General features: G+C 32.7%; 1 protein-coding gene across 1 annotated transcript in view; it reads right to left on the bottom strand.

Moving 5' to 3' along the window:
- Positions 1-5,644: 5,644 nt before the first annotated feature.
- CDH9 (cadherin 9) overlaps positions 5,645-22,427 on the bottom strand; it is a 140,786-nt gene continuing 124,003 nt past the window's right edge. The window contains exons 8-12 of the mRNA XM_027520374.1: positions 13,808-13,944; positions 13,222-13,343; positions 11,466-11,583; positions 11,124-11,375; positions 5,645-6,654 (exon numbers count right to left, since the gene is read on the bottom strand). Of these exons, the coding sequence (XP_027376175.1) occupies positions 6,167-6,654; positions 11,124-11,375; positions 11,466-11,583; positions 13,222-13,343; positions 13,808-13,944 (1,117 nt within the window). The 3' untranslated portion in view covers positions 5,645-6,166. The remainder of the gene's footprint in view (positions 6,655-11,123; positions 11,376-11,465; positions 11,584-13,221; positions 13,344-13,807; positions 13,945-22,427) is intronic.

Genomic DNA, 22,427 nt, shown 5'->3' with positions numbered 1-22,427 from the left:
GAAATGGCAACCCACTCCAGTGTTCTTGCCTGGAGAATCCCAGGGACAGAGGAGCCTGGTGGGCGACCATCTATGGGATCTCACAGAGTCGGACACGACTGAAGTGACTTAGCAGTAGCAGTAGCAGTGACAGAAGGAAAGATTTCTTCAAGGACTAAAGTTGGTCCCCTACTTTTTGTGCTTCAACTATTGACACAGAATTTGGAGTTAAACTAGCAATACAGACACACAGAAAACCAAGAAAAATAGCAAGGAAACTATAAATCATACCATACACCATTTTGAGTATATTGAAATAAATTACAGTGAAAACAGAAGCCACATTTTTGTGAAAGGATATTTATAATATATATTATTTAAAACTTATTGCTATCAAAATTATATATATATATAATTTTGATAGCATGAACTGGCAATTTCTGAAATGAACTGTTAATAAACATTAACTCACATAAACATTAGAGCAAGAATACTTAATTTCACTACTAAATTATTCAAGAAAATTTAGAGGAAATAATTGAAAGTATCTTGAATTTTAAATGCTGGCAGTAATATGGTGATTTTTATTCATGCTTTCAACCTAAGTTAAATAGCAATATCCCATGAAACAACAGCAACAAAGAGTGGTAATCAGATGTTGGTGCATTGCTATTTTGAAAATACAGATTTAAATAATTTGTGTTTCTATTCCATATAAATTGCCTTCAAGTGGTATGGTATTTGTTCTTCAAAAATATTATTACTAAGTTTATACATATTTAAATCAGAGAATGTTTTCTTAGATTTAGTCAGTTACTTTCACCTTCACTCTACTACTGAGGTGCCAGGAAATAGTCATCTGAGAACAGTATAGTGATTAGGAGATTGCAAAAATAATTAAAACAGAAGAAGAGAAATGTATCTACTCCTTCTTTGCGTTGGCTTCTGTTTTGATTGGCACATTTGGTACTGATGGCCTAAAATCTAGTAAAATTTCACTACCAATTTCTTTGAGAAGCAAAGATCATTGCATGTAATTTTAGTTCATTGCAAAGCTTTTTAAAAGCAAAAGTGGAAAAATTATTAATTTTTTAAAAATAATTTTTAAAAGGTCTTTTCAAATAGTGACTGATGATGATCAAATGAAATTCAGTAAACAGTACTTAGATTTAAAACTCTAGACTATAATCAATATCATGTTGAAGGCATACACACTGTCATAAATTTAAGTATAATCATTTTTGTTTACATTTGTTTTATTTTAATCTTCTATGCATTTATATTATTTTATGCAATTAGATATCACATCTAAATACTGAGTCTGACATTCCCCATTTGTAAAATATTTGCTGCTTTCCAACGAAGTATAAGATACTAATCTAGACACATGGGATATTTTATTGAATATAATATATGAAATACCTTTATTACCCAAAGGTACCAGTCATTGCTGGAGGAGGTTATCAAGAGGATGTGACTGCTGGTTGACCTGCACACTGGACTGGGCAATTGGAGGCTCTACATATATTCTCCACCCTTGGAAAGCACCTTCCGCTCACCATCCCGCATCAAGATGCTGTCTTAAAAACACAGCTTTGAGAGTGTAAGATATGTTGATACCCTCTGGAGTGAATACATGACTAGACCCAGGTAAGTCTTCTATAGAAATGTCTAAGATTTTGGTGGGAGAGTGAGGAGATCTACTTATCTTACAACTGCAAAGGGAGATCTCATACATAAGATCCTTGGTTATTAAAACTGCCACCTGTTAATCTGGACTTGCTTGCCTCTTTATTCAGTCTCTCCTTGTCTTATATGCTATGAACTAAAAAAATAATTCTAGTGGAAATGAGCAGACAACAATTAGATGACAAACAAATTGTGTATAATGTTTAATGATAGTATTTGCTGAGAAAATGTTGACTTTAACATAAGTGTGGAAAGAAGAAATGGGTTAGAAGGACTGCAGTTTTAAATACTAATAGATTGTTTAATAAGAGCTTCCCTCATAGCTCAGTCAGTGAAGAATCTGCCTGCAATGCAGGAGACCCCGGTTTGAGATTGTTTAATATAGTCCTCATCTAGAAAGTGGCATCTGACCACTTCAAGGAAGTTACTCTGTTAACTTCATCTATATCTGGGGAAAGATTGTTCTAAAAGAGTGATCAGTCAGTTCAAAGGGAAAGAGTTTAGCATTTTTAAGGCATAACAAGAAGCCCAGAAACTAAAGTGACATGAATTAGGGAAATAGAGAAGAATAAGATCAAAGAGATAACGTGGTTCTCAAATGATATATCATTTGGGAGGACTGACCCTCACTTTGAAGAGCAGTTGATAAATTTTGAATCAAGAGATGAGATGCTCACACTTACCTAATTGAAACAAATAAGCAAAAGTAAAAAGAAATGCAATCCATTTTCACTTTCAAAGTAGACAGCAGGAGCAAAACCACTTAGAAGCATATTGCAGTAGTCTAGGTAAAACTTTTGTTGTTGTTCAGTCATTTAGCCGTGTCTGACTCTTTGTGACCCCATGAACTGCAAGATATCAGTCTTCCTTTTCCTTCAGTATTTCCCAGAGTTTGCTCAAACTCATGTTCATTGTGTCTAAAAGATAAGACTTTTATACCAGGATTTTATCAGGAAGTGTGACGGAAAGTCATTATATTTTAAGTAAATTTGAAGGTATATTCAATAGGATTTTATAAAATATTGAATATGAATGAGAGGGATGAAGGATCACTATAAGGTTTTGGCCTGGGCAAGTAGATGGATCAGTTGCCATCAACCTGCATAAAAGAGGTAGAGAATAGGACAGATTTAGGAGTGGAAACTATAAGTTAAAATATGGACATACCTCACTTAATTAAATGCACAAGTGGAAATTTACAATAGCTTTATATATATGTGTGTGTATATTTGGATTATAAAAGAAGAGTTAAAGATAAGTGGAAATTTGGAAATTTTCCACTTATATTTGTAATTATTGATACATCTATATCAAGATAGAGATATGTATTTTATCCGTAGAAAAGAACATCAACATTTAAATAGAGGGGAAAAAAGGTTCAGGCTTGGTTTACTCCTAAATACAGAGGTAGAAAGAACGAAAAGAGTAAAGTATTAAGAAAGCCCCAAATAATGAAGAATCTTGGGAGCCAATTGTGGTACTCTATCCAGAATAAAGGGAATAATCGACTGGGACCATTTCAACTCTGACTAAGGTAAGATGCTGTTACTTTTTTTTTTCTTAATTATTAGCTTGTTTTTGTTGTTAATGATATTTTCTTTACTAAGCTTGATTTTTAAGCCATTGCATTCTATTTCCTTTGTCAGATAACAGGATTGAATGTGAAAGCATTCAGATTGTGTTAAAGTTCTAACAATGTAGATGGGTTCCCCTCAATGAAAAATATTCAGATATGAATATAGACAGATATTATATTTTTCTGAAAATTATTGAACATTAAAATAAAACAATGATTAAGCTTTATATTTGGAAAACGGTTATTCAAGCAGATTTTAATTTAATTCTACCTCAAGAGTAATCAATTATTTTTTTGAAAAGTAAGCACACGTTGTGTTAATTTTCTTCAAATAATACCAACTCCACCATCCAAGAGAATCAAGTAATGGAAACTAATATTATCAAATTTAATGTGTGCATTTAGTGAAATCAAATTAACCAAATTCAATAGGGTAAATATTATCAACATTTTCTTATAGAAGTTAGAAAATTTTTTACTTGTCGGTTTGGAAATTATAAAATCTGATCTGATTCTCAAAGGCATTATTTACACTGTAGGAGTTTTAGGGATTACTGGAAAATTGTAGTAAGAATTAGTATTACACAGACCCGGTAATTTCTTTGATTGAATCTGACCCTCTAATTTATAGCAGACACAATCATATGTCTATTTAAAATATGAAGTCTGTAGCTCTGTCTTTATAAAGACTCCAGTAAATTATCAGTGATTTTCAGATCAAGGAAAGGAAGAACCTAAAACTGAATTCATTATTTAATTGCTGAAAAATGTAGTCAAATTAACAATTATTTGTAATAGAGCTTAAAAATTCAATATGTCTTTTCTATTATCATTATGGTTTTCTCACAGCAATTATAGATCACAACTCAAGCTTGGTTTATTGCGGTGTTCTTAGTATTTATAGCATGTAAAACCAGGCAGTGAATGTAACTGCCTATTCCTCTAGTTCTGCTCTCACATAATCTCTTCTCTTTGAAGCAGACGTTACTCAGACTGTAAGTATGGCTCTCCTTAGAATGTGTTTGCTTATTGTCACTTATCCTTCTAGTGATTATAGAATAAAGTGATTATGTGGCATTAATAGATATCAAATTCATTTTTTCTGACTACCTTAAGCCGCTTATATAATCCTCCTCAAATATTTGTCTGATTTATAATGGAAAATCTCTAGCAATAGGGAAAGGAATTATTTTTAAGTGAAAACTAATACTTTCTGAACTAAAAGTTTTCTGTTTTCTGGGCAATTCCAATGATAAGAAAATTTTCTCATATTATTTAAAGACCTAGTATATTTTTGTTTTCTTAGCATTAAATTAAATATTTAACACGTGTTAGCTATTGGTGGTAAAGTTATTGAAATAGTCTTTGTCTTTAAATATTTTCCAATATAGTAACGTAATAGAATACATAAGGATCTGTTTATAATTTAAGTATTAGCTATTTTATAAGACTTGGTAACAGACTAGTGAAAGCCAAACTTTTATATAAATTCCACCTAGGAAACACCCTGTGCATGACATTTGCTCTTCAAAGGAGTAATACAAAAGAAAGAAAAGGGAAATTCATGACACAGAAACTGGGTATCATGTAATCTCCTCATGAAGGTTCTTCTAAACTAGGGCAAGTTTTCTGAGTTGCAGTCTTTCAAAATTTACAAATGATTATAACACACAAATTTCCCTCTCTATTTCCCATGCCTTAGGGTGTCCATATTCTGTTTTCTGGACAATCCCAATTATTAGCAAAATTTTACATTACTTAAGTTTTCTTATCTCCAATCTATATGTCACTTATTTTAAGATTTCCTCAAGTACAATGGCTTCCAACCTCCACAACAAAATTATCAGCCAAAAAACTCCAATAATTTATTAATACACATTTTAAATATTACCCATATAATTAATATATTCCGTGAATTATCTAATCATAAAAAGGAAAGTCAGAACTATAATTTCTCATTCTGAGAAATATACTATTGTTGAAGGAAGGTTTAGATTTTTTTAGGATCAACACATTACTGACACATACTTTACTCTCAGATAAAATTCACTGGTTGATCCCATAGGAAAAAAATGTACAAAAATTTAGTTAATTATTCACAGATATATTTATAATATTTTATATTCCAAATGTCTCACATCCTAATCAATGGGTAGACATCAGTGGCTAGATAAACACTTGTCCATATTTGAGAGCTGGAAGCAGAAAAATCACAATTTGTACCAAAGTTTTTTATAGTCCCATGATATTCTAGTTCTAAATTACATGCAACAATTTAGCTGCTTTTTCCCTGAGTAAATCATGTTTTATTTTTAAAGATGTTTAAAAAATGTTAAAAGCAATATCAGACATACTAATAGGAATCAAATAAAATGAAATTTATTTTTATAAAGACTATTTTATTTCATAAAAATACAAAAATATAAATATACATTTATAAAAATATGAATGAATTAACACAAAGACATTCTTCAACTAAATAAATATGGCAGTAATAGTCATTCCTATTTCTTTAGGGATATGTTTTTTTATATTAATTTACAAAGCAGTTGCACAATGTTTCATTTAATAGTAAAGGTGACTGCAAGTCAGTTAAGAAAACATTATTTATAAAGTTCTTATATCTAAGAAAAGGCACAAAAAGCCTTTTATGTATATTTTATTGATTATTGATGTGATATACTTTTCTTCAGAGATTGTCAGGCATAGAGGGTGAACTGGTTATTATTACTTTTTAAAATCTATGTCATTCGTATTCATTCACAGAAACTTACTGATTAAGCAAACTCTTACTAAGACAACACCTACGTATTGTTTGTAATTTTAACTTTTTAAACATTTCCTCCAAGGAAGAGAATGCAGGCCACTCCACCTAGTAGCAAAGAGAGTACTTCCACCGACATCCATGAAGTCATGCCATAATCAATCTCGGTCACTGTCGTCACCCCCATACATATCAGCAAGTTTTTTAAAACGAGGCCCCCAGTCGCTGAGGTAATCATAATCTTGGTTGCAATCTGCTGTAAGAGATTCCAGAGAACTGAGGGAATCCGCTATGGAATCATTCCCTTCATAGGCGTAAGTTGCCAGTGAATCATAAGGAGGTGCACTTGGATCTGAGTCATTTTCTTTTAGTCTTCGATGGATAAAATCTTGTACATCAATATTTTCCCACAGAGGTACAGTCCTCCTTATCTGAAAAATTGTTTCAGGCATTACATCCCTTCTAAGTTTACTATCTTCTCTTGCTTCTGGATTCCTTAAAGTGCCGATGTCAAAAGCTTGGGTATCTTCTTCCCCACCGCCTTCATCGTTATAGGTCACGATGTTGTCCCGGACATCGTCTTTTGAAATTATCAGAGGTTCCTTTTTTCTTTGCCTCTTCAATGCAGCAAAAAGCACAACTAAAACTATTAACAAAAAAACAACAACAAAAAACAAATATAACAAAGAGAGAGAAAATTGTGAGTTTCCATAATTCAGGCTTAAATAGAGCATGCTCCTATGTTTGTGACCTTGATGTGGTGAAAGAGGTGTTAAGTTCATTTGGATATAAAGACTAACTACCCTGTACAAATACAGCATGATTTAGGCCAAAAACTGGATGTACTATATTGATAAAACAAAACAAAACAAAAAAAGCAGATAATACAGTGCATTTTACTTGCTTTTGAGACTCAGTCTTCTATAGGGCTCAAGCATTGAAAAACTTTAATTATGGCTAATGCATTTAGCCAAATGAGTATATAATATCTGACTTTTCCTCAATGCACATTTGTCTCAAAATATTAAAATTTTAAAACTACAATCATTATTATTACAGGAGAAATTGAGCATAAATTTTATGTTTTCTTAATGACTCAAGGGGATATATGCAAAACATTCAAATGTATGCATATATATACATAAATGCTTTATATGCATATATGTGTCATGTGTATGTATATACATGTAAATATGACACAGGTAAGTATGTGTCATGTGTATTGTATATACATATGTATACACACATTATAGATATGTAAATGGCACCCCACTCCCATTACTCTTGCCTGCAAAATCCCATGGACAGAGGAGCCTGGAAGGCTGCAGTCCATGGGGTCGCTGACGGTCGGACATGACTGAGCGACTTCATTTTCTCTTTTCACTTTCATGCATTGGAGAAGGAAATGGTAACCCACTCCAGTGTTCTTGCCTGGAGAATCCCACGGACAGAGGAGCCTGGTGGATGACCGTCTATGGGGTCGCACAGAGTCGGACACGACTGAAGTGACTTAGCATAGCATACACACACATATATCATGGTTTCATCCATTCCCGTTATTGACCTGGTTTTGAAAGCCTGCTTAAAATCTGAAATATAATTCTATATGCTACAATATTAAATTCAAACTTAAACTCATCCTTACCTTCTATTCATCTTACAGAAATTATCTTGTTTCTAAGGACTTTCTTGACTTATACAGTTGTATTCAAGCTTCGAGGCTGATATGTAAATTGTGGCCCCTCTGCATACACTATGAACCCTCTCCACATATGATACGCCTTCTTATTTCTTTTATACTAGTGAAATTTAAACTATTCTGCATATATTTGACAACAAACATTTGCAAGATAAATACATTTATAAACTAAAAATTACATTTAAAAATGTAAGAAAGACTATTTGATTTCCAACAAAGTATGTTTTCCATTGAAAATGGATCAAGTCCATAATTTTATATATAAGAAAAGTTAAAATTATATAAAGAAAAATTTCCCAAAGCATACTTATACATTGTTGGGGAGAAATAAAAGAAAATTTTCTCTTACTTTAGGAAAGTAAAAAGTGTTTTTTGGTATTACTGATGTTTCACTGAAAAATAAGAAAAGTGTTGGCTCAAATTCTTTCATTTTTTCAATCTTTGTTTTGAGATTATAGAAACTGATTTTCATTGAGACTGCACTTCACCATGGCCCTGATACCTCTGTAATTCACCCTTAAGGCCTGTCCAATGCTATTGTTCTATTGACCAATGCACTTTCCTCAGCTTCTACTAATTGGTAGAAAGAATATAAAAAAATCATTAGAAATATCTTTACTAACCTGCACCAAGCAGGCTTTTGGTGTTGAGCCATATTCAGAATCATGCTGGATACATAAAAAACTATCCATTAAAAACGAGACATATCTTTACTCTCTCCTATTAAAGGATGAGCATGTTAATTAAATCCAATATAGGTCTGAAATCCACCAATCTATTGAGCTATGAATTAGAAAAAGAAGGTTCTTTCCAAGTTTAATATTGAATGAATTAATTTACATGTGTGTACTCAGTCACTCCATCGTAGCCAACTCTTTTCAACCCTATAGACTGAAGCCTACCAAGGTCCTCTGTCTGGGATTCTCCAGGCAAGAATATGGGAGTGGGTTGCCCTGCCCTCCTCCAGGGGATCTTCCTGACCTGGGGATTGAACCCATATCTCTTACATCTCCTGGATTGGCAGATGAGTTCTCTACCACTAGCACAACCTGGGGAGCCCAAACTAATTTATAAATTCTCTATATGTGTAGCACAACAACTGTATCGTCAAATTGCTTTAAGGGTTTCTTAGGTAATGTTTATGCATTTTTACAAATGGCCTTTAGAATCTGCTCTGAGTATTTTCTCCTTTGCCAGGTCAAAATTACCTGCTTCTTTTCCCAACTGAGGTTATTAATCTGGGGTATGTGAATGCAATTCAGAGAAGCTAGGATAAGGAATAGAAAAAAAAAATGCATCATTATTTTTACTAATTTGTAAACTGAATGTAGCACTTCCCGTCATAAATATCAGCATAAATTGTAGTGATGGTAAGTACAGTGACTATCAAACTAGTAGAAATCATAGATTCTTTATGTTAGGACATATCACAAATGATCATTAGACTTGCACTAAAACAAAGCATATATAGGCACATTTTGCTTTACGTTTTTTGTTTAATTTTAATTTTTAATTAATTTGTTAATTTAATTAACAATACAAAATTGTTAATTTTGTATTACATGTTTTATTTAATAAGTTTAAATTATTATTCTAAAATGGTCCGTAAGTTTCATTTTCACTACCAAAGGTGTTCAAGGAACCAAAGGGGTTAAGAAATCCTGCCCTAGGTTTTAACCCCTGCTTTGTGTCATGGGTATAAACGAAGAACTACATTTCTTCAAACTGTGAAAGGATAGGCCTAAACTATCATGGCCCTTGTTATATCACCACCTTGCAGAGCCGACTCTCCTAACTATAGAAATATAGCAACTATGCGCAGCCATTAGTATAAAGGCTTGAAATAATGGTAAGAGTGCTTAAGAAACTTTATAATAAAACCTTATGAACTAGAACACATTCTGACTAAAAATAATAGAAAATAATTCCATGTTTAGATAATAATTGCAAGGTAAAATGTAAGAAATGTGTGCCCTCCATATTGCCCAGGTCAGAAAGATGGCAAACTTTTCTGAATAAAAGAGCCTTCTAGAATTTCTGCATAGAGATTTAGTTGAATAGTGTTATGATATCTAAACTTACTTTGGCAGATGAATATTATTCTCTCATATGCATGTCTTTTTGTGTGTATGTATTATATTAATATTGAAATTTAAAAAAAAACTCAAAATATACATATTTCCATCTTGTTCTAAACTAGAGAAGTAGAACTATTTTAGCAAATAAAACAGCATGATATCAGTAGCACTTAGCTGAAAGGGTAAGCCAAAATTTAATCTCCATAGGGATACAAAAATATTTTACAGAGGAGTTGAAATTTCTAACAGCACGTGGACATGCAGACTGCTGCTGTCGATGGTAGTAGTGTGTATGTTCAAAATCACTCTGATAAATTGCTTTTCTAAATAGTTGGACCATCATAACTGGGACAAATGTTTTCCCCTTATTTGAATCAGTTCCCCGCTGATGTCCTGCAAGAATATCTGGCCAAAGGGATTTCATCCAGATAGGTTGAAGGGATTTGCAGTGAAAAGGAGCCAACACATATGAGCATTGGAACATAAATTTGGCTAGCACTCCAGCCCTAAGGATTCATTTTGGATGAGTATTTGATGGAAACAAGTTTGGGGGGAATGTTTTACAGTGGAACAACCATTTAATTGAATTAAATTGTTGTCCTTTTAGGGCCTACTCAGATAAAGCATTTGCAATTGGAAGCATGACTTTATTTAGAAAATATTGCTGAACTTGGTATGGCCACAATGTCATAGTAATATTTTAAAAAATGAACTTAAAAATTTTCTTTGGTGGATTGAAAGTACATATAACAAATTTTATGAAAAAATGTCTATATTATTGTGACAACTTAAATGTGCTGGTTAATTCCATATGTGAAATACGTGGTAATATTAAGAATATTATTTGTAAAATAGTCTTTTGTTTTGAGGACAATGGTTAGAAAGGTGAATTTTAACAGAATAACCTGGGTTTGAATGATAGTTAGAACACTTTCTGAATGAGTGACTTTGTGTAAGTTATCTAACCTTCTGTACAAGAATGAAAGTATCTTATAGAGTTGACATAAAAATTTAATCAATTATTAAATGAAATACCCTTTGAAATGTGACCATATTAGTTCACACTAAACTCTATACATATATAAAATGTACTCTAAAATATCTGTATATATCACGTTATTATATCCTTGTTTTTTGGTCTCTTGTAAGCTAGACCTATCCTTCATCAAAAAGTCATTTTTTTTAATTGGAAGAACTATTTTAATAACAAGCTTAGATTTTCCCTCTTTAGCTATAAAGAAGAGTGTTTTTCAGTCCACGATCACTGGATAAGGAAGAAGAAAATTCCTTGAATGAATGAGTATATCTCAGGGGCACATCACTCTGGGGCACACTTACCAAGCAGTATGATGACACAGAGAAGGATAGCAATGAGAGCCCCAGTGCTCAGCCCAGCAGAGAGGACCAAGGCTTCGGCATTGCAGGACTGCATGTTTCCTTGATTATCACAAGCACACACACGAATGGTGAGTGTGCCAGTGCTGCTTTGAATTGGATAATCATTGTCAAAAATTAAAATTGGCAGCAAATATGTGCTCATTTTGTTGCGGCTGTACCCATCTTTTCGAGTCATGATTCCTGCTGTATTATCTGTTAAAAAAAAAAAAAAAAAGTCAGATCAGTCTTTTAAATTTTGCCTCTTAATGTTTCATAATATTTGTCTTTAACAATGCTCTGTACCTTTATTGTCTACAATGGTGAAGTTTGGATTGAGGGGGAATTCTGGCACTGGTTCAAAAAAGAATTTGTGGCCTCGGGGAGGATCATCTTTGTCCATGACACTGACAGTCTGAATCAACTAAAACCGAAGAAAAATCAATTAAATAGAGCACAAAAAGCAACTCTTGTTATTAGAAGACATTTAAAATCAACGTTTGGGCTTTAAATATATCACTGAAACTAAACCAAAAAAAATTCCATTTTGAGAAAAATTTCCAGCATTTTTTATAGCTCTGTCTAATGCAACTTATTTAATGAGGAATAAAAAATGTCAATCAAGTCTCAGTTTGCAGAGCACCTCTATGAATCATTGTCTGCTTCCTGGCCACTATTGTATCCAAAAAAAGAAATCCAAAATTAGATCAAGTTTATATCTTTTGCCTTTTGACTTGTTAATATATACTACCAGTCCATTTTATTATCAATTGGTTACCAACATCTTGCCTCCATTAGACAATGATTGTTTCAAAAGCCAAGAATATAACAGATAGATTTTTTTTAAGTGATTATTACAACCACTCCTAGAGATTAAGGAAACTATAAATACAGTTTTGGAAAAATGAGCAATATGCCATATAATACCAGAAAGCAGAAGATTTTAAAGCTTTGGGGTGCCATAATTACAATAAGATTGCATAATTTATTCAAAATGTTTGCTCTTCTTTTTAATGGTAGCTGAAAAATTTAGAAGAATATATGAATAAAGCTTTCTAAAGTTTTGTAATACACTGTTGAATTTGAGAAATTATAGCACCTCTCAGCTGTGCTCCCTGTAGGTCAGAGGTGTGCCACCATGGGAAGATGGAACAGCAAATGACAGGTTGGGCAGTGAAATGCTAAGTGAGCATTTTATCATGGATAAAATACAAAGCCACACATCGGGGTGCCTGTTTTCCAGTCCTGGGTCTGCCATCTGTGTGATTTGTAATCACAGTCATTTAATTACCATTACTTTCAAATCCTCTTCTACAAAAACAAATAGTTTCACCACTTCCAGGTATCACAGTCCAAAATTCTGTGATGAAGAATTAGCAGAGCTTTGCAGTAGTTTAATGCATCCTTCATTGTGGTTATTGTGTATTCTCTAAGTCCATACCAGGAGGCTCAGTGATAAAACACTATATTAGTGTAAAAAGTGAACATATTCAGCATTTTCCTAAAATTACTTTAGTGATGTCTCAAATATTGCTTTATAAGATGACCTTGTAACTCTTGTACAATCTTTTTTATCTCACTAATATTAAAGCTGAAAAAACAGACAAAATATAACAAATTTCAAACCAAAATGACCTGATTGAGCAACTGAAAGTGCCAAATATAATCAGCAAGAAATTAGTATGATTTCCTTTATATTAACAAAGGTCAATTTTATTTTCTTACTTCATGTTTTATTTAATAATATATTTTCATCCCATTCATGATTATATATCACTACCAGTATAATTATGAATCCAGGTAGGAACTTTTTATATATGTGATATCTATTATGTACCTGGTATATAAATTAAAGCATATATTCTAATTTTCCTATTATATCATAGATTATATAAAATATTTAAAAATTCATATTTTTAAGATTATTGTGAGTTGTTTTGTATGGGAGATAAAGATAAATTGACAATAGTTTTCACGGAAAAAACAAAGCCCAAGTAAATTAATGCAATGTCATTTGCCTTGGTGAAGAGGAAAAGGCTTTTTTAAGTTTATAATAACTTACCTGTCCAGATTTTGCGTTTTCACAAACATATGTTTCATAGTACATGGCAAATTCTGGAGCATGGTCATTTATATCTAGAATTCTGATGAAGACAGGAATGTGGCTACTTTGTTTTGAGTTATCTGCAGTGAGAACATGTGTAAGATTTTAGTCTCATTTACAGAGTAGCAGTGGTATTGTTTGCCCCATTTGTAACTTAGCAACACATCATTTCTAGGGTATTCATTTTTTGATTGGATTGCTGATGTATATCTCAGCTTTCTTACAAGGTTCTGATGAAAAGCATGATAGAATGAGGAGAATATAATTGAGAGTGAATATTATTGGTAAGATACTCTTTTCTTAGACTGATTATTTTATGATTAGATCATGTTTTATTCTACAGTAAGATGTAAAAGAAAACCAAGTTTAAAATGAATGAATATTTGGTAATCCTTAAAATAACTTAAAAATCCAACACACTCTAAGTAATTTCTCTCAGTTCTAATAATAAAATCATCCCACTCAGGAAAAAGTTTATTTAATGCTATTATTTTAAGACTTTGGTGAAAAATAATGTGTTCAGATGGATGTATTTCCAACTTACTTATTTCTGTAGCTGTGACGGTTATATTATGCCAAGGAGTAGATTCCCTGTCTAGAGGCTTCAAAGTGAAAATAGAGCCATTTTCTGAGTGAATACTGAAAATCCGGTCCATGTCAGTATGCCGATCAACAGAGTACCTAGCAGGAAAGAGACTCATCATTCCAGGCACTGTTTTAAGATTACAGCTCATCTACCATTTCATAAAGTTAGAGGCAATTCACATAATGGTCTGATAAAGGAGACAAGTGAAATACTGATGATTTTCTTGAATTTTTATTTAGTGCAATTTTCATTTAGACAATTTGATACATTTGACTGATTTCATTAGTACTATTCTATGATTATGTGTACTTCAGAGTCATTATTGACATTTGTGAGTCCTTGTGGCAGCTTTTAAGTGAGTTTTTAATAGCCATTTGATTTATTTATCCTATCATAGACCTATTACAGTACTTGAGACATATTAAACAGCCATATTAAATTTGATAGAATCAATTCCATTGGATAAATTGAAATTAAGTTGCAAATAACACATGAAAATGTGTGTCCACAGAGTCCTTATAAGTGGATATGCAGAGGCTGTTGTAAAATACATGGGTCTTGAATGGATCTCTTCAAGGATTATTTCAGCTGAATCAAATGTCCTCCTCCACTCTCTCCCTTTAACTTACTTCAAATAAAAACTGAAATGACAAAGGACCACAGAATTACATGACTCTCTCTCATCAGGTATGTATGTAAGATGTCAGTCTAAACTTTGTATTATTTGGTGACTGGCAAAACAATGCCCACCCTCCTCTAATGGATGTCTATCTCCTAATCCCTGGAAGCTGTACATAATTTACTTTACATGGTAAAAGTAACTTTTCAGGTGTGATTAAGGTTAAAGACATTGAGATGGGAGATTAAACTTGATTATTTGTGTGTGTTAGTCACTCATTCTGACTCTTTGCAACCCCATGGATTGTAGCCTACCAAGCTTCTCTGTCCATGGAATTATTCAGGCAAGTATACTGAAGTTTATTGTCATTCCCTTCTCCAGAGGATCTTCCTGACCCAGGGATTGAACTCTGGTCTCCCTCATTGCAGGCAGATTCTTTGCTGTCTGAGCTACAAATTAATCCTATGAACCCTTAAAAGTTGAAGAAGAAGGCAGAAAAGTAAAATTCTAGCTTACATGAAAATCCTTTAGTTACATCAAGCCATGTTAGACTGTACTAGTTATCATTTTTGCATATTTTAAATTTCTGCTGTTGAATGTTTAATTGAACCATGTAAGAACCTAAATGCATCTCACATGTTAATGGAAATCTTTGTAGAACAGATTCTGATTCAGTAAATCTAGAGTGTGAACAGTTATTCTGCAATTCTAACAAGCTTAGGTGAATGCAGGTTGTAAGTCCATTGACAAGGTTTTGTATAACAAGGTTATAGACCATGGGATAAACTGGTTAGAATAAGGACAGCTAAAAGAAGAACAACAGCAAAGAACTAACAGACAAATCAGCATCAAGTGGCATCCTGATTTTTTTAGGTTTCTATTAAAGACACTTAGCAAAATGAACTCCTTTTTAATCTGGTGAATTTGGGAATTAACAACTCCCATTATGATTCTATAATATATCTATTATTGGGCACTTTGACAAAAATTAGTAATAGATATTTAGGTTTCTAACACTGTAAAACATTGGTAATTTTTGACATATTGGATGAAAATGGATTTATGTAAAGGCTATGTTTTTATGTTTGGATTATTATAATAAAATATACATAACAGTCGACTTTTATAAGAAATATGCTTAACTTAAGGGATCCATTAATAAATTCAGATTTCAAAAATAATTTTAACTATATAGTATGTGATGGTGTTTATGTCATTTATTTTATGCTAAGTTTTATAAATTTATTATTTCAAATCACAAATACATTTCAAAGTGAGTATTTGGGCATGGGGACATATACCTATTAATGTATATATATTGGATTTCATCTTAAGATAGAATAACTAAAAGCTTTGTATACTTGTTCTCAGATTTCTTTCTGTACTTCATTTCCCAGATATGAAACCAGGTCAGTCACCTCCTTGCTATCCTTTGGACATGTTGTGCAATGGACAGTAGAGCTATATGGAAATGGTAGTATCCCATTATTTTTGCAAATGGAGTAGGAAATGGCAACCTATGCAAATATTATTGCTTGAAAATTCCATGGACAGAGGAGCTTGGTGGGCTGCAGTATGTGTGTGTATCGCAGAGTTGAACATGACTGGACAGACTGAGCAACTGAACTGAACTGAACTGAAGCGACTGAGGACATTTTTCCAATAATTATGATTATAATTTTCTACATAGTTGTGTATGTATACATGTATGTGTGTGTATATATTATATATATTTATATTTCTTAGAGACAAAAGTTATGTTGGGTTATAACTAAGAATTCATTGTCAGCAAAGGATCTGAGATAGTTCTTTTTTTTAAAATAAACATCAGTGTATTAAAATCAAGACTAAAAGTCATACGAAATGTTTTCTTTTTAATTTTTATTGTTTGGTGGTGGCTGTGGTTTAGTTGCTAAGTCAGGTTGAACTCTTGTGACATCATGGTCTGTAGCCCACCAGGCTTTTCCATCCATGGGATTTCCCAGGGAAAAATACTGGAGTCAGTTGCCATTTCCTCCTCCAGGGCATCTTCCAGAGCCAGGGATCTAAATGGAGTCTCCTGCTTTACAGGCAGATTCTTTACTGTTGAGCCATCAGGGAAGGTCTTTTATTGCTTAAGTACTGTTAAAATGAAGCAAGATAGAGTGTTTTCTATCTCTAGGTTTCAATTTTCCTAAAATTCAGCCCTTAATGTAGCCTGAGAGTTACTGGAATATTAAAAATAAAATGTTTTTCCTAAAATACTTGGACCAAATTTTACTTATCAATACAAACAATCCTAAAAGAAACACAAATAAAGTAAATAAAAGAGCACAACCCATCAAATCTATATGTTGAATGAAACTCAGTTCATAATATTCACTTTTATATTTTTATTCCCATCATTGGAAAGTTCAGTAGCTAACCATAATCTGCTTATTGCTGAATAGATCTCTGATTTCTTCCTATCATTTATATGAGAGATCAAGAGGAAAATAAAAATTTCTTCGTTCCCATTGTTACTTGCCCTTGAGATTTGTGTGAGAGTTTCTGTGATTGTGGAATAATTAATAATTCTTACATTACATAAATCTAGCTTTGACTTGGCACTTCTGTGGCATCAAAATAAGTCTGTGTTTCTGGCTGCCCCACTCTTAGGTTCAACCTTGAAAGGTACCATCTTCAAGTTAAGAATTCATAAAGAAAAATCACTTTGATGATTTATAAATAGTTCACTTTAATATTAACACTGCAAACTTCTGGATATGTATTTATAAGTTTGCCCCCCTGCAAATTTTATCTTGCCATTTTTCAAAACCCAGAGATCATTTTCATTTATTTAGCAACCAATGTTCTATTTTGAACACAGAATATGATGTTCTGGTTTACCTATTAATAATAAATACACCAGATTACAACAAACGACCAAAAGGAGGCTGATAAACAGCGCGAGACAAAACTGTCTCTATGCCTCAGCAGATGGTTTAATAAAACAAATTTTTATTGATCTCCTTATATTGAATTTTTAATAATAAGTTTAGAAAGTCATTGGCATGATTTTTTGAATGAATATCTTATGCAGAAACAGGAGCCAATCATATAAGCAGCAAAAATAGCAAGGTCAAAAGGTCACAAGAAAGCTGAGACTGTGGAACCTAAGACCTAGTTCTAGTTCTAGCTTGTTTTCTTTGTTGTTGTTGTTGTTGTTGTTGTTTGTTTGTTTTTCAAGTTCTACAATTAAGGATCAAACACATACATGTATATGCATGGCTGAGTCCCTTTGCTGTTCACCTGAACCTACCATAACATTATTAATCAGCTATATCCCAACATAAAATAAAAAGTTTAAAAATAAATAAAATAGATAACCAATAAAGACCTATTGTTGCCACAGGTAATTCTGTTTATATTCTGTAATGACCTAAATGGGAAAATATGAAAAAGAATCGATATATTTATAGGTAGGAGAAAATGTGCTTCCCTGGTGGCTCAGACTATAAAGAATTCTCTTGCAATGCTGGAGACCTGGGTTTGCCCCCTGGGTTGGGAAGATCTCCTAGAGGAGGGCACAGCAAACCACTCCAGTATCCTTGCCTGAAGAATCCCCATGGACAGAACAGTCTGGCAGGTGACAGCCCTTCGGGTTACAAAGAGTCAGACAGGATTGAGTGACTGAGCACATCACCACTCTTCTGTACACCTGAAACTAATACAACATTGTTAATCAGCTATACTCCAACGTAAAAAAAAAAATTCTTAAAAAGAAGCAAACACATAGAAGATCCTTGTATTTTCACCTACTACAAAAATGTCAGTTAAATTACAGATACCAGAACAAATCAACAAATCAGAAACATGCAGAAGTATGTCAGGGATAGCATTCCTTTCCCTTTTCTGTATACCAGGTACATCTTCCGTTAAGTCAATATACTTAGACTGTGAGTTTGCTAATCATTTTTTCAGCTACTGCTTTCCAGAAATGTGTCTTCCAGCTACAAATTGAAACCTTCCTTGAGAATGTGGCTATACTGCTTGAACAAATAATTCATAACATTTTGGAAATACCAGTGATGTAATTTTGAAATTATTATTTTACTTTCTGTAATGAAATCAAATATTATGAAAATACTAATATATATGAGGGCACTTAATCCAGTTTATTGTGGAATCATGTACTTTACTGTGATGTAACTAAATTTCTCACCAGCAAGTTTGTTTTGTACTTCTCTGCATGACTGCTGTAGAGCTGATTTTTTCTAAAATTTGTTGAATTTTAAATATGTTGAGCATAAAATAGGTGTGAAATGAGACAACATACTCTTTCTGAAACTGTAAAGCTATAATCAACCTTAAAACTAGGAAATCCAGAATAACTAATGAGGTGACACAGAGTTAACAACAGCTGCTAATTGTAACCAGAATCTTATGTTGCAAGTGGCAGCTGTATTTCAGAAAATATGTTTCATGGACAGATTTACTGTGGGTGGTAAATTACTTCCCAAACTTTCCCTGGTAAATGTTTCTCCATGATGTTTATCATAGCCTATTCAGGCTCTAGGCATCTGTCATCCTTCTAAAGGATTCAGACAAACAAAAGAGTCAAATATTACAATGTTGTCTTCTGGTTTAATTACCGATCGCTTTTCACACTGTAATTGAATATCTAAAGCTTTTTTTTTATGTACATTTTTATGCTAACAAGATGAGTTTAATATTATATTTTCAGGCATGGCCCTATATTTTATCAGATTTGGCAGCATAATTTTAGAAGCATAATTTCAAGTTCATTTGTTCCCCAAATATTTTTCTTCCCTTTGTCACAATTCTTGAGATTTTACAGGTAAAACTACTACTCATTGTTTTTTTAAGATGTAAGTACCCTATAAAAGTAAATATTTCTGGTAGAACTATGAATTTAAAAACATATCAGCTACTTTTATGTATCATAATAAAGGTTGCAAGTTTTACTATCAGTCTCTGACCAAGAATTTTTTCTCCTGAAGTTGTATCATGTGGAAATTATCAGATATAATGTGTGAGATATAGACTCACACACTATGAGTCAGACATGACTGAGTGATTTTCACTTCACTGCATATATATATGTATATATGTATATATATACATATATATATATATATATACACATATATAGACAATAGAAGTTTATTAAGAAAGGTAATGACATTAGCAAATATTTACAATTAGTAAAATATATAAATCCATAAATGTTACAGTAGTTCTACTTAATAATAAATAATTAGGAGATTGATAAGTTGTTTGAAAGATGAAATACTTGATGGAAATAGAATAAATAGCACTGATGTATCTACTAAGGGGATAATTATAGACATCTTATTTGCTGTAAAATTATCTGTGCAATACATTTTTCTAAAATGAATGGCTATAATTATATAATCTTGAAAACTTGAAAGCTTGAAAAGATATGAATGTTCTCACATATAAAATAACAGGGACTATATTTACCACCTGTTTCCACACTAAAAGCCAGATGAAATATACGAAACAATTATTTTTGAAGTATTAGATATCAGGAGACAGAGAGGGTAGTTCCTGGGCAAAGAGGAAGAAATGATGCAATCCTCGGAAGTGGCTTTGGCCTGGGAGGGTTTCTAGGTAATAACACAGGAAGTGGGAGCCCAGGTGGAGCCTGTCAATCTCTTGTGTTCAAGAGATGATTCTGAGGGTCCAAGGAGACTAATGTGGGCTACAATTTTCTGGGTAGAGGATTTCAGGGAATAGAATTTCACAGAGAACCACATAAATATGAAAAGAATCCCACTCAACTCTTCAGCTGAGTACTGGTCAGAATACACATGAGAACAAGTAAAATCTATGGCTTCTAAAGATGTAACCAATTATAAGGTCTGGCGGGAGCAAAGTTGAACTGGCATGTGTCTGGAAATAATTCTAGTTCCCACCAGCCAAAGTGGAAAATTCATCACTCATGGGGCTTTGTTGGACTACTCAGAAATGTCTTACCTGATTTATGGGGCAAAACCAGTTATAGACAAAGGGCTGCTGAAGCAAAAGCTAAAAGGTTTAAGCTATTTCCAGTAACTTAGCCACACATCTGAATACAGTTCAAGAGTATTTATAAAAAAGTAAAGCTGTCACACACTAAACACAGTATAAACACAATATTTTTTGTGCAATCAGAAATCACAGGTAAGTACGGAATGGGAAATGTGACTGCAAATGAAAATCTGTCAACAAAACTAACCTGGATATTACACAGTTGACAGAATTAGCTGACAATGATATTTTAACAGTTATTTTAAATGCATTCTGAATATTTAACTTGGAGAAGGAAATGGCAACCCATCCCAGTATTCTTGTCCAGAGAATACTATGACAGAAGAGTCTGGTAGGTAATAGTCTGTACAATCACAAAGAGATGAAAGAATAAGGATACACACACACACACACACACACACACATATAATATATATATATATATATATATATATATATATATCCTTCATAAAGCTTCTAGAAAAGAAACTACAGTCTGTGAGTTGAAAATCATCCTATGATGGAATTAAAGCAGGTTAGGTATTACAAAAAAAAAAAAAAAGAATTAGTAAACTTAAAAGAAAAATGAATAGGAACTATTTAAAATAACTAAGGTGAGAGAGATTAAAAAATTAGAGCACCAGTGAGCTGTGTTGCACTTTCAAGAGACCTAACATAATTAAAATTAAATGATCTGAAAGAGAGGAGGGTAGGGCAAAATTATTGAAGAAACAGTGGTTGAAAAGTTTTCCAAGTTTGACAAAAGCCATAAACTCACAGATCCAAGAAGCATATAAACTTCAAGTACAAAATATATGAAGCTTATTATATAAAGTCACATCATAATCAAATTGCTTAAAGCTTTTGACAAAATTTAAATGCATCCTAAGAAACAACTAAGTTATTTGACAAAATAAACATACAGACATTTAAAAATATTTACTTTAGGATCTAGAAAAAAGCAACGGCTACCCTCAATCTAAAATACTATACCAACAAGAAAAGAATGATAAGATTAAAAAAGAAAATATTGAAGAATTCAAAATAAAGCACAGTATTAATCCAAACAAGGCAGAAAATAGGAATGATGAAACAAAGAAAAGATAGAGCAATTAGAAAACAAACAGAAAAAAGCATGAGGTATATAATAACTGAAATAAAAAATACACCAGAAGGAATCAACAGATTATGTGATACAGAAGAATTGACCAGCAATCTGGAAGACAGAGTAGTGGAAATCATTGAAGATAAATAGGAAAAACGAAAAAAAAAAAAAAAAAGATAAAAATAAAGGAAGAAAACTTGCAAGACTTCTAGTATAACATCAAGCACCATAAGATTCATATTCTGTGGTCCAGAAAAAGAGAAACAGAGAAACAGGAAGAGAGCATATTTGAAGACATGATAGCAGAAAAATTTCCTAACCCGAGAAAGGAAACAGGCATCCAGGCCAGGAAGCACAGAGTCCAAAACAGGACCAATCCAAAGAGGACCACACCAAGACATATTGTAATGAAATCAGAAAATTAAAGAGAGGATATTAAAAGCCGGAAGGGAAAAGCAACAAGATATATATAAGGGAATGCCCATAGGCTATCAGTCAACTTTTCAACAGTTACTACACAGGACAGAAGAGAGTGACACAGTATATTTAACGTGATGAGAGGAAAAGCCTACAAGCAATAATATGCTCCCTGGCAAGATTTCACTGAGATTTGATGGAGACATCAAAGGTTTTATAGACAAGCAAACACTAAAGAGTTCAGAACCATAACACCAACTTTAAAAAAAATTTAAAGGGATTTCTCTGAGTAAAAATGAACAGCAGAACTAGAAATGTATAAAAAAAATCCCATTTGTAGAGGCAACTATACAGTAGAGGTGGTGAATCAATGATGCACGACACTATACAAAGGTTGAAAGACCAAAGTAGTAAAATAATGC

The sequence above is a fragment of the Bos indicus x Bos taurus genome, chromosome 20 (genome assembly GCF_003369695.1).
Source record: "Bos indicus x Bos taurus breed Angus x Brahman F1 hybrid chromosome 20, Bos_hybrid_MaternalHap_v2.0, whole genome shotgun sequence".
NCBI lineage: Eukaryota > Metazoa > Chordata > Mammalia > Artiodactyla > Bovidae > Bos > Bos indicus x Bos taurus.
Note: the sequence above shows the minus strand (reverse complement) of the source record. Positions and strands in the feature narration are given on the sequence as shown.